The following is a 12,707-nucleotide window of genomic DNA, read 5'->3' on the forward strand; positions in this document are numbered from 1 at the left end:
GAAAAAAGAATGGATCTACTTGTGGCAATACATTTTTGTCTCCCAAATCATAACATTATGGACATGAAATTACTTGTGTTAAAAGGTAGCTTCAAATCTAAGAGAGACAGAAGAGTATGGGAATATAAACTGATGACGACCTTTGACAGTCTTAGTGTAGTAATGAATGTGTCGCATGGATTTATGTCTTTTAACATCAACTAAGGAACTTGCCTCTCAGAGTATGAGGGGTCATCACAATAGAACCAGACCCCAATCAGGGGACAATAAAACATTCCTCATCTAAGAACTGGTCCAGTATTTATGGACATAACTGTTCATCACTCATGGTAATTCTGCTTCATGTCACCTGTCTTATCCATTTTTTTTTTCACTGTGCTATGTTGTGCATAAATATGTGATTCTTCAGAATTTCTTTTAGTCTTTGCCTGATGAAGAGACCTGTGTAGTCTCGAAAGTTTGCAATTTGTTACCATCTTTTCAGTTAGCCATTAAAAAGTATCAACCATTGAGGACTCTCAATTCTAAATATTTTTCTATCTACTGGCTAACACGGTACCAAGATATATATCTTTCCTGTATCAACATTGAGAATAGAATTTAAAAAATAAAATCCAGAAAATCACATTGTATAAATTATATAATTTTATTTGCATTTTGCTGTGAGAAATAAGTATTTGATCCCTCTGGCAAACAAAACTTAATACTTGGTTGCAAAACCCTTGTTGGTAAGCACAGCAGTCAGACATTTTTTCTAATTGATGATGAGGCTTGCGCACATGTCAGGAGGACTTTTTGCTCACTCGTCTTTGCAGATCATTTCTAAATCATTAGGATTTTGGGGCTAAACAACTCGGAGCTTCAACTCCCTCCATATGGGATTAAGGTCTGGAGACTGGCTAGCCTTTTTGAGCCACTCCTTTGTTGCCTGCACTGTATGTTTTGGGTCATTGTCTTGCTGGAAGGATTTTATGGTACATGGCTCCATCTATTCTCCCATTGATGCAGTGAAGTAGTCATGTGCCCTTAGCAGAGAAACACCCCCAATACATAATGTTTCCACCTCCATGCTTGACAGTGGGGATGGTGTTCTTTGGGTCATAGGCAGCATTTCTCTTCCTCTAAACACGGCGAGTTGAGTTAATGCCAAATACCTCAATTTTTATCTCATCTGCTCACAGCACCTTCTCCTAATCACTTACAAAATCATCCTGGTGTTCATTGGCAAACTTCAGATAGGCCTGTACATGTGACTTCTGAGCAGGGGGCCTTGCGGACACTGCAGGATTTTAAACTTTTATGGTGTAATGTGTTAGCAATGGTTTTCTTGGTGACTGTGGTCCCAACTGCCTTGAGATCATTAACAAGTTCCCCATGTAGCTTTAGGTTGATCTCTCACATTTCTCATGATCAAGGATACCCCACGAGGTGAGTTTTGCATGCTGCCCCAGATCGATGTCGATTGACAGTCATTCTTCCATTTACTTACTATTGTACCAACAGTTGTCTCCTCACCCAGCATCTTACGTATAGATTTGTAGCCCTTTCAAGCTTTTTGCAGGTCTATGATCTTGTCCCTGACATCCTTAGAAAGCTCTTTGGTCTTGCCCATGTTGTAGAGGACAGAGTCTGACTGATTAATTGAGTCTGTGGACAGGAGTCTTTCATAAATGTTACTATGTAAGACAGCTGTTTTTATCGGGGAATGAGTTGATCGGGGATCTGCGAGAGCGGGAACGTTAAACGCGACCCCGAAAAAGACATTGCGTTAGCGCAATCCGCTAGCGCTTAGTGCTAAACGGATTGCCCTAACGCAATCTGAACCTAGCCTAACGGTTGGTAGGGGATAAAATACTTATTTCTCACTGCAAAATGCAAATAAATGTATATAATTTATACAATGTGATTTTCTGGATTTTATTTTTGATATTCTATTCCTCAATGTTAAAATTAACCTACTCTTAAAATAATAGACTGTTCATATCTTTGTGTTTGTGGCTTCCCTTTTTGGATTCTTTAGTACTACTCAGAGGTTTACTTATAAGGAATACTTTACTGCACTCTGTGCATCTGTGTTATTATCATGCATTTGTTCAATATGTTTGTTTATGCTGTTTCCTCCTTCTAGTTGTGGTGCCTCAAGCTGGGCATTTGCTGTCACCATCTATTTTATATACTTTTATGTATGTTCTATTTTCATACTCTGATTTAATAAAAACTATAATTTTTAAATTTGTGTTCTGGTTCTTGGGTGCATCTTTCCATTATATGCTCTTCCATTCCACTTATAATGACTGACAGTCTGCTCTCTTAATCCATATGTCTAACACTGGTAATAATAATAACCTTTGTTTTTATATAGCGCTAACATATTCTGCAGCGCTTTACAGTTTTGCACACATTATTATCACTGTCCCCGATGTCACTCACAATCTAGAATTCCTATCAGTATGTCTTTGGAATGTGGGAGGAAACCGAAGTGCCTCGAGGAAACCCACGCAAACACGGAGAGAACATACAAACTCTTTGCAAATGTTGTCCTGGGTGGGATTAGAACCCAGGACCCAAGCGCTGCAAGGCTGACAGTGTTAACCACTGCGCCACCGTGCTGCCCAAGCATTCTTTTATTTAAAGTAAGCTATGGATGGAGGCAGATTCTCAGGGAGATCTGTGCCGAGCCAAAAAATCTTAACAGCTCATTTACATATAAGGAAAAAATGGATTTCTCAGAAACCATTTATCTGTGTGACCATGTAGATGATTTAGGAGAGCTGAACCTACTGTCAGATTCCCATTAATGTCTTATTTTTAGAAAAAAAGTTTCACTTACATACTAAGAAAAAAGAATGAAATATCTTAGGCCTCTTGATGAGTTTACATAAAAAATGTACAATTTATAATAAACATAATCGAAGCAATGTAAAATATTGCATATAAAAAAGTGACCAGTTCCTTATAATTTTGCTGAAAATATTAAAACTCATTTTGTGGGCTATGAAAAGTTTTTATTTTCTTCCAAGGGAATAAATAAAATCAGCATTCCCTGGTTTCATAAAAAATCAATAATAAAACAAAATTCTCTACAAAGCAATAAATGCTGAACATATTCACTTTCTAGTGCTTCTCCTGAAATGACAGAGATAGTTTAATATTTTTTTTTGCTGGCAAAGACAGCAGATGCATATATATCAGTTGGTAATGAAATGCTTTTTGCCCTCACCTGCATCAGGATCATGCATCATAACTCTCAACTGAATGTCATCTGTAAGGTTTCTCGGCTGTGATCGCCCTATTGTGTGAAACCATTGGAAAGAAAATGGCCAAGAAATGTTCAAGTTAACTAAACCTAGACAATTTCTACACAGTTAAACTAACCAGGCAAGTTTTCATCTTTCATTTTATTCTTAAAAAAAAAGATATGAATACAGAAACAGCAAGCATAATTTTTACAGATGACATGCCACTCTGTTTAAATTTCACTTTGCGGTTCCTATACGTTGCATAGTGTGGCCACAATTCATTGAAAGTGATTGCATAGCGGCTTACTAAAAAGCATAGGTGTGTTATGGTGACACAATAATTGCACCTTATCCTTTTAAGTCTCCAGAGTCAAAATCAGAGCCATTTATGATGCGTAATAATCTATTCTTCTACGATATGAAGTTCCAAACATCACAAAACGATTTATTTTGGAAAACAACCTCTCCAAGTTTTTTTAATGTAATGTCAGAGCATTAGTACAAACAGTAGCATTGTTTTTTTTTTATTTTAATAGCCCAATGCTTTTCACCCGAGTGTGTTAAAAACAAGGTCCTATAGTGAAAAACTCAGGAGATGTGGAGCACCAGGTGATGGAAAGAATAAAACCACATGGTGGACAGAAAGCATCGGGGCAGGAGCGCCACCAGTGAGGTCAGGATTTTTTTTCTGGCCCTGTTTCAACTTACATATACTGGATATATCCACATTACAGTAGCATGGAAAAGTTTTGTGACCCTTCACTGTTATTGTGAACAATTAAGCAAGTTGAAGATTAAATGATTTCTGAAAAGTGTTAAAGTTCAAGATAACACATTTCCTTTGTATTTTAGGCAAAAGAATATATACTGTAATTTATTACATTTTAAAAATTACAAAAAGGAAAATGGGCTGACGAAAAAGGTTGGGCACCTTGCATGTTTAGTACCTAATAACACTCTCTTTTGAAAGTACCACAGCTTGTACATGCTTTTATAAAACCAGCCAAAAGTCTTTCATTTCTTGTTTGAGGAATTTTCATCAATTCTTCCTTGGAAAAGTATTCCAGTTCTGTGAGATTCCTGAGTCATTTCACATGCACTTTTATTTTGAGGACTAGCCACAGATTTTCAATGATGTTCAGGTCAAGGAACTGTCAGGGCCATTGTAAAACCATCAGATTGCTCTTTTTGAGGATTTTGTTGTGCATTTAGGATCATTATCCATTTGTAAAAGCCTTCCTCTTTTCAACTTCAGCTTTTTTCATACAGATGGTGCTATCTTTGCATCAATAATTTGTTGAAGTTCATTGAATCAGTTCTTCCCTCAACCCAAGAAATGTTCCCCGTGCCATTGATTGCAACATAACCCCAAAGCATGATTGATGCAATTACATGATTCTTCCCCCCCCCCCCATGCTTAATGTTTGGCAAGCTGCAGAAGATTTTGAGTTTGAAAACAAGGGACTGCCTATACTTGTGATTTACAATGAATCATTTCACTGTAAATTAAATTTTGGAGATACTTTTTGAAAGCTGATGATTTCAAATTTCAAATTATTTGCTCATTTTTAGTTATTACCTTCTATCCAAAGTAAATAAAGTTAATGATTATGTGAATATTGCTGTTGACTGTACATTTCAGGGCAGCTGTGATCAACTTTTACTTTAGTAATTCTTCAGTCGATTAAACCAGATGGAAAATATACAGGAGAAATAGTGTGAGCATGAGTCCATCAAAATTCTTTGTCTGTATTTTTACATGCAAATAGAAATGTAGGTAGGTTAAGGGTGACTTGATAAGAAAAGGAAAACCCAAACATCTACTTTTTGCAGCACAGTAATTAAATAATAGTGCACTCACCCTGACTTGACCCACAAAAGCATTCACTTCTTCTTCTTGAACTGAGAGATTTCTAGGCAGGTAAGGATCAAAGACCGGGTCATTGTCATTCACATCCGTCACCAGCACATTTACAGTAGCAGTTGAGGTCTACAACAAAAAATATATATCTTAGTTTTAATGCCAGCAGAACATATTTCATACAGGCTCAAGTGGATTTGCTGGAATGTGCTCATTCTCTTCACAAACTCTTAGCAAACTGTATATTATTTATTTTCACATCATTGCTTAGAGCCTTTCTGTAGAGGAAGAATAGCCTAAAAAGCTTCAAAACATCTGTCATTCAAAACAGTAAACAAAGGCATTTGACAGACATTATAAATTCATTGTATAGTTGTTTTTGATAGGAATCAGAACAGTATATTAATAGTTCTCCCGGAGAATAGTAATTTCAGAAAATCATATATCTTCTCTGGAAAAAAGCAAGTATAGTTCTCATGCAATGATATTATGTGTAATTCTATGTCTCAGCACATTTATATATTTTTGTTAGAATAAAGGACCAGTGCTTTAATGTACAGTATGTATGCCTATCATTGTGAAACCTCACTAACCAGGCCATTTTTTTCAATTCTGACCAGTGTCCCTTTTTGTGGTAATAACTCGAGAACGCTTCAATGTATTCCAGTGATTCTGAGATTGTTTTCTCATGGAATGTTGTTCTTCATAGCATTCTGAAAATTCACCTGAAATAATAAGTATAATTTAAATATCCTGCACCACATTTCAAATTAAGTAAAAAAGCAAACGAGTAACAGTGTTTTGAATTTTTGACTTTCCGGCTCCGTATCTCCCCATCTCCTACTGCCTCGAATGTGATACTACAATCATTTTATAGACATTCATCTTGGCTATCTCATACATTTGACCTGCAACAATTTTGCATATGATTAGTTATGCAGATTCTTGCAATGTCCGAGCATTGTTTCTGTTTTGCTTCTAAAAATCGAAATTTAAATTTTTATTATTTTGTCAGTATTTTGTAAATCCATCTTTAGCTTTCAACACTGCCTTAATCCTTCACGGCATGCTCTCAGTCAGATTCAAACATGTGTTGACAGAAATTTGATCCCAGGCCTCTTTTACACTTTCCCAAAGTTGGCGCATTCTGGTCCACTCACTTGGATATGTATATAGTTGTTTCTTCAATTTTACACACAAGTGTTTGATTGGGTTGACATCTGAGGAGTGTGGGGTCCAATCCAGCAGCACCTCTAGTTCAATGTAATTGAACCATTTCTTTGGCAATCTCAACATATGCTTTTGGCTGTTCTGCTAGAACACTATGTCTTTCTTTTCCTACCCTTAGAACTCGAATGTACGAAGTAACTCGTCTTGTAGGATACTCACATATAGCTCAGCATTGAGACCACTATTAATGCTGGTCAAGTATCCAACAAGTTTGGCTGTGAAACCACCTCAAATGATCAGGCTTTCTCCACCAAACTTAACTGTTTCTTCAATTTCCCAATCTGTTTGCCCTTTATTCCCTTGTTTCTTCCTGTCAGGGATGTGGTTTGTGGAACCACTGTGCCATGGACCATGGAGAGCCTGGAGGGGCATGACTAAGTGAGCACCGAACTTGACTCCTGAAGAATGCTAGGTGCCACTTCAGGACAGACCAATGGACGTGCAGCAGCTGGACCCAGTGTTAGGGCTAGCGGAACGCACCGAGTAAATAGAGATGTTTATTGATATTGGTGCATTCGCAGCCCGGGGTCCACCGTGCAGGAGTACCTGCTGCTAGCAAACGGCGGAGCTATATGGCGGTATAGACTAACTCAGTTAATTCACTGAGTAGCCGTGAAAGGAAAGCACTGTGCCCTGTTAGACTCCACAGAGGCACAGGCTAACTGCCCAAACAGAGAGCAGTCAGTGGTCACACAAACACACAAAACTCCTCGCCGGAGGAGCCAGCATTCTAGGGGCGTATTTCAGCCGGGTCCCTGAATACACTCAGACTCAATCTCCTCGCCGGAGGAGCCAGCATTCTAGGGGCTTATTTCAGCCGGGTCCCTGAACACACATACATGTGACCACACTGGCGCAAAGCACATAACATAAGACAATACTAGCGCATGGCCGTGCGGTCATGCGCAGTTTATATAGTTGCAGCACAGGAAGCTGCTACTGAAGTTTTTGCCCTTTCAGGACCTTCCAGAAGGACCAATGGAAAGTGCTGCAGTACCTGAGCATGTTTTGCCCTTTCAGGACCTTCCAGAAGGACCAATGGAATGTACTGCAGCACCTGAGCATGTGACCGAACATGTGGCCCTCGACCTCCAATGGGAGACCCTGCCCTGGGCATGCTCAGTGTGAGTAAACAAGGACTTAGTCCCAGAGAGGCTCGCTCACCGCAGATCAGTGCAGGGTACCATAGGAAAGCCAGAAAAGGCAGTAGTGACCCTATGCACCGAATCAGCCCCAGCGAGACGCTGGGAGCGACGTCTCCGCTGAGCAGAGCTCACTGCGGCCGATACCGAATGGGAGACCGCAGCAGACACAGATCGAGATTTCCCCTGTGCAGCAGAGGAAACTCGACTCCTAACATTACCTCCCCTCCCAGGGCCCCCCCTCCTTGAGCCTCACTACGCTCAAAAGCTGCGATAAGCAGCGGAGCCCGAATGTGTTCCACAGGCTCCCAGGTTCTATCCTCTGGGCCATGACCCTTCCAGTCCACCAGATTAAATTTCTTGCCACGTACCACCTTGCACCCCACAATAGCATTCACCTCAAACTCATCCGTGGATGAACCCGATGTCCCAGCAGATGACTCGGAAAAGCGGGACAAATGAACGGGCTTTAAGAGGGAAACGTGGAAAGTATCGGTGATACCAAGGCGTGGAGGAATAGCCAAACGGTAGACCACAGGGTTGACCTGTTCCAGAACCTTAAACGGGCCAATGTAGCGAGGAGCAAACTTAGTGGACTCAACTCGCAGCCTGATGTTACGGGCGGAGAGCCACACTAAGTCGCCAGGAGCAAAGACCGGAGCGGGGCGCCGGTGTGTATCAGCCGAAACCCTCATTCTCTCCTTGGAGGCCCAGATGGCATCCTGTGTGCGGTCCCAGATGTCACGTGCCTCCACCGCCCAGTCTGCCACCCTAGAATCGGTGGATGACACGGGCATGGGCACAGGGACACGCGGATGCTGGCCGTAATTAAGGAGAAAAGGAGTTTGACCAGTGGAATCGGCTACGGCGTTGTTCAGGGCAAATTCCGCCCAAGGTAGCAAAGATGCCCAGCCATCCTGCCTAGCAGAGACGAAATGTTGCAAATATGTCACCAGAGTCTGGTTGGTTCTCTCCACCAACCCATTCGTCTCGGGATGGTATGCAGAGGAGAGGTTTAACTCTATGCTGAGTAAACGGCAGAGCTCTCTCCAAAACCGAGATGCAAACTGGGGACCCCGATCGCTGACAATCTTATCAGGCATACCATGCAATCGGAAAACGTGTTTAATGAACAACACTGCCAAGGCCCGTGCTGAGGGTAACCGAGGAAGCGGCACCAAATGCACCATCTTGGAGAAATGGTCGGTGACAACCCAAATAATGGAGCAGCCACGCGACTTGGGAAGACCCACCACAAAGTCCATCCCGACCATCTCCCAGGGCCTGTCTGCCACCGGTAGAGGGTAAAGCAACCCAGCAGGCCGTTGCCGAGGAGACCGATTCTGGGAGCAAGAAACACACACCTGAATATAGTCCTTGACATCTAGGGCCATATGCGGCCACCAGTATGTTCTCACCAGAAGCTCAGATGTCCTCTTGGTCCCAAAATGCCCACCCACTCTGGAGGAGTGAGCCCAAGAGAGAACCTCTGGTCGCAAGTTAGCTGGTACGAAAGTCTTGCCCGGGGGCACAGACTCTAGCGAAACCAGAGCTAAAGTTCTCAGGCTCTCAGAAGGGACAATAAGCCGAGGCTCCTCCTCCTCCTCCGATGACACCACGGAGCGGGAGAGAGCGTCAGCACGAATGTTCTTCTCCCCGGAGAGGAAATGGAGAGTAAAATGGAACCGGGAGAAGAACAGGGACCATCTAGCCTGGCGAGAATTCAGCCGCTGGGCCGTTTGCAGATACACCAAGTTCTTGTGGTCAGTGAAGACTTGGAAGGGAAAGCGAGCTCCCTCCAAAAGATGTCTCCACTCCGAAAAAGCCAACTTCATGGCCAGCAACTCCCTGTCCCCGATGGAATAATTCCTCTCCGCTGGTGTGAAGGTCTTGGAGAAGAAGAAGCAAGGATGCTTCCGACCTTGAGCATCCTTTTGAAAAAGGACTGCTCCAGCTCCAACGGATGAGGCATCCACCTCCAAGATAAATGGCTTATCAACATCGGGGCGATGTAGGATGGGAGCGCTAGCGAAGTGTGACTTCATCGAGAGAAAGGCTTTGGAGACCTCCTCTGACCACAACTTGGGATTTGCTCCCTTCTTGGTGAGGGCTACCAAGGGAGCTACCAAAGTTGAGAAGTGTGGAATGAACTGGCAATAGTAATTAATGAACCCCATAAAGCGCTGCACCGCTTTAAGAGAATGGGGTTCCTGCCAGTCCATTACAGCCTGTAGCTTGGCAGGATCCATAGCCAAACCCTGGGCAGAGATGATATAACCAAGGAAAGGCAAGGACTCCTGCTCAAACACACACTTCTCCAACTTGGCGTAGAGGGAGTTTGCCCGTAAGAGGTCGAAGACTTTGCGAACATCTCTTCGATGGGAGTCAATATCTGGAGAGAAGATGAGAATATCATCCAGATAGACTACGACCGAGGTGGTGAGCATATCCCGGAAGATGTCGTTCACAAAGTCTTGGAAAACGGCTGGGGCATTACAGAGCCCGAAGGGCATCACCAGATATTCATAGTGCCCATCCCTGGTGTTAAAAGCCGTCTTCCATTCATCCCCCTCACGGATGCGAATCAGGTTGTAAGCACCCCGCAGATCTAACTTTGTAAATACCCTCGCTCCCCGTAGCCTATCAAACAGCTCAGATATCAGGGGTAGTGGGTACTTGTTCTTAACGGTGATGGCGTTAAGACCCCTGTAGTTTATGCATGGACGTAAGTCTCCAGTCTTCTTCTGTACGAAGAAGAACCCTGCCCCTGCCGGTGACACTGACTTCCTAATGAATCCTCTTGCCAGATTCTCCTGGATGTACTGGGACATTGCCTCCGTCTCCGGGAGAGATAACGGATAGACTCGACCCTGGGGAGGCTCAGCACCAGGCAAGAGGTCAATAGGACAGTCATAGGGGCGGTGAGGCGGAAGGGTCTCCGCAGCTCTTTTGGAGAACACGTCTGCATAGGGCCAATAGTGCTTGGGGAGAGAGGAAAGATCTGCGGGTACCTGTGTAGTAGCAACCTGAACGCACTCCCTCAGACATCTACCCTCGCAGGATTTACTCCATCCCAAAATTCTCCCAGAGGACCACTCAATATGAGGAGAATGGTAGCGAAGCCATGGTATCCCCAACAGGACCTCATCAATTCCCTCAGGAATGACTAATAGGGAGATTATCTCCTGATGTGATGGAGACACAGATAGCGTGAAAGGAATGGTTTGGTGGGTAATCTGTGAAGGTAGTGTTGACCCATTTACCACTCGAACGGTCACTGGCTTGGCGAGCATCACCAAGGGTATTGCGTGACGCTGGGCAAAAGAGGAAGACATAAAGTTACCCTCTGCCCCAGAATCCACGCATAGCTCGACCATAAGAGTGGATGGGCCTATGGTAATTGTCCTGTTGAAGGACAACTTTGAGGCAAACATCGCCATGTCTAGTGTACCTCCTCCAACTGCCACTAGACGCTGACGTTTCCCCGACCGCTGAGGACCCTTGGAGGCAAGGTGTCCTGACTGCTGGCAAACATGACGGACCTTATGTGCACAGGCAGACTGAGACTTGGATCCCGCTCGTGTCACCTCTAAGGCCTCATGTGACTCGGATGCCTGGACTGGAGATTCCAAAGGTTTGGCGAAGGTGGGAGCCAGCCGAAACCTCTGCCTACACTGGGCTCGCTCCAACCTCCGCTTGTTAAAACGGAGGTCAATACGAGTAGAGACAGTTATTAACTCCTCCAGTGTGGCAGGAATCTCCCTAGTGGCCAGAGCGTCCTTAATGTGGTCAGCCAGGCCCCTCCAAAATATGGGGATAAGGGCTTTTTCCGACCACTCCAGCTCGGAAGCTAAAGTACGGAAGCGGACGGAAAAATGGTTGACCAAGGACTCACCCTGAGTTAATGCCAGTAGTTGGAGCGCTGTGTCATGGGTGACTTGAGGTCCTAAAAAGACCTTTTTCAGAGTGCTCAGGAACAACGGAGCACTCTGCACCACATGATCACCACGCTCACACAGCGGCGTAGCCCACTCCAACGCCCTGTCTGACAAAAGAGACACAATAAATCCCACCTTAGCCCGCTCTGTAGGAAAACGTGCAGCCAGGAGCTCGAGGTGAATAGAGCACTGACTCACGAATCCCCTACAAGTTTTGCTATTTCCAGAAAATTTTTCTGGCAGCGGGAGGCGAGATAACGTCGGAACAGGGGTGGCAGTGGACAAGGTTGCTGCAGCCACGCTAGCAGCCTGTACAGCAACTGCGGTAACATCCACAGCTGAGGTTGAGCTCTCGAGAGCTGCCAACCTACACTCCAGCTGCTGGATATACCGCAAAGATTGCTGAATGTCCGCCATTTACTAGCCAGACCCTGGCGCTAATATTCTGTTAGGGCTAGCGGAACGCACTGAGTAAATAGAGATGTTTATTGTTATTGGTGCGTTCGCAGCCCGGGGTCCACCATGCAGGAGTACCTGCTGCTAGCAAACGGTGGAGCTATATGGCGGTATAGACTAACTCAGTTAAATCACTGAGTAGCCGTGAAAGGAAAGCACTGTGCCCTGTTAGACTCCACAGAGGCACAGGCTAACTGCCCAAACAGAGAGCAGTCAGTGGTCACACAAACACACAAAACTCCTCGCCGGAGGAGTTAGCATTCTAGGGGCTTATTTCAGCCGGGTCCCTGAACACACATACATGTGACCACACTGGCGCAAAGCACATAACATAAGACAATACTAGCGCATGGCCGTGCGGTCATGCGCAGTTTATATAGTTGCAGCACAAGAAGCTGCTACTGAAGTTTTTGCCCTTTCAGGACCTTCCAGAAGGACCAATAAAAAGTGCTGCAGTACCTGAGCATGTTTTGCCCTTTCAGGACCTTCCAGAAGGACCAATGGAATGTACTGCAGCACCTGAGCATGTGACCGAACATGTGGCCCTCGACCTCCAATGGGAGACCCTGCCCTGGGCATGCTCAGTGTGAGTAAACAAGGACTTAGTCCCAGAGAGGCTCGCTCGCCGCAGATCAGTGAAGGGTACCATAGGAAAGCCAGAAAAGGCAGTAGTGACCCTATGCACCGAATCAGCCCCAGCGAGACGCTGGGAGCGACGTCTCCGCTGAGCAGAGCCCACTGCGGCCGATACCGAATGGGAGACCGCAGCAGACACGGATCGAGATTCCCCCTGTGCAGCAGAGGAAACTCGACTCCTAACACCCAGTAGGACAGACTGGAT

General features: G+C 44.4%; 1 protein-coding gene across 1 annotated transcript in view; it reads right to left on the reverse strand.

The window, feature by feature from the left end:
* PCDH15 (protocadherin related 15) overlaps positions 1 to 12,707 on the reverse strand; it is a 2,320,333-nt gene that overhangs the window by 917,082 nt on the left and 1,390,544 nt on the right. The window contains exon 19 of the mRNA XM_069753541.1: positions 5,101 to 5,229. Within this exon, the coding sequence (XP_069609642.1) occupies positions 5,101 to 5,229 (129 nt within the window). The remainder of the gene's footprint in view (positions 1 to 5,100; positions 5,230 to 12,707) is intronic.

The sequence above is a fragment of the Ranitomeya imitator genome, chromosome 2, assembly GCF_032444005.1.
Source record: "Ranitomeya imitator isolate aRanImi1 chromosome 2, aRanImi1.pri, whole genome shotgun sequence".
NCBI classification, from domain to species: Eukaryota; Metazoa; Chordata; class Amphibia; order Anura; family Dendrobatidae; genus Ranitomeya; species Ranitomeya imitator.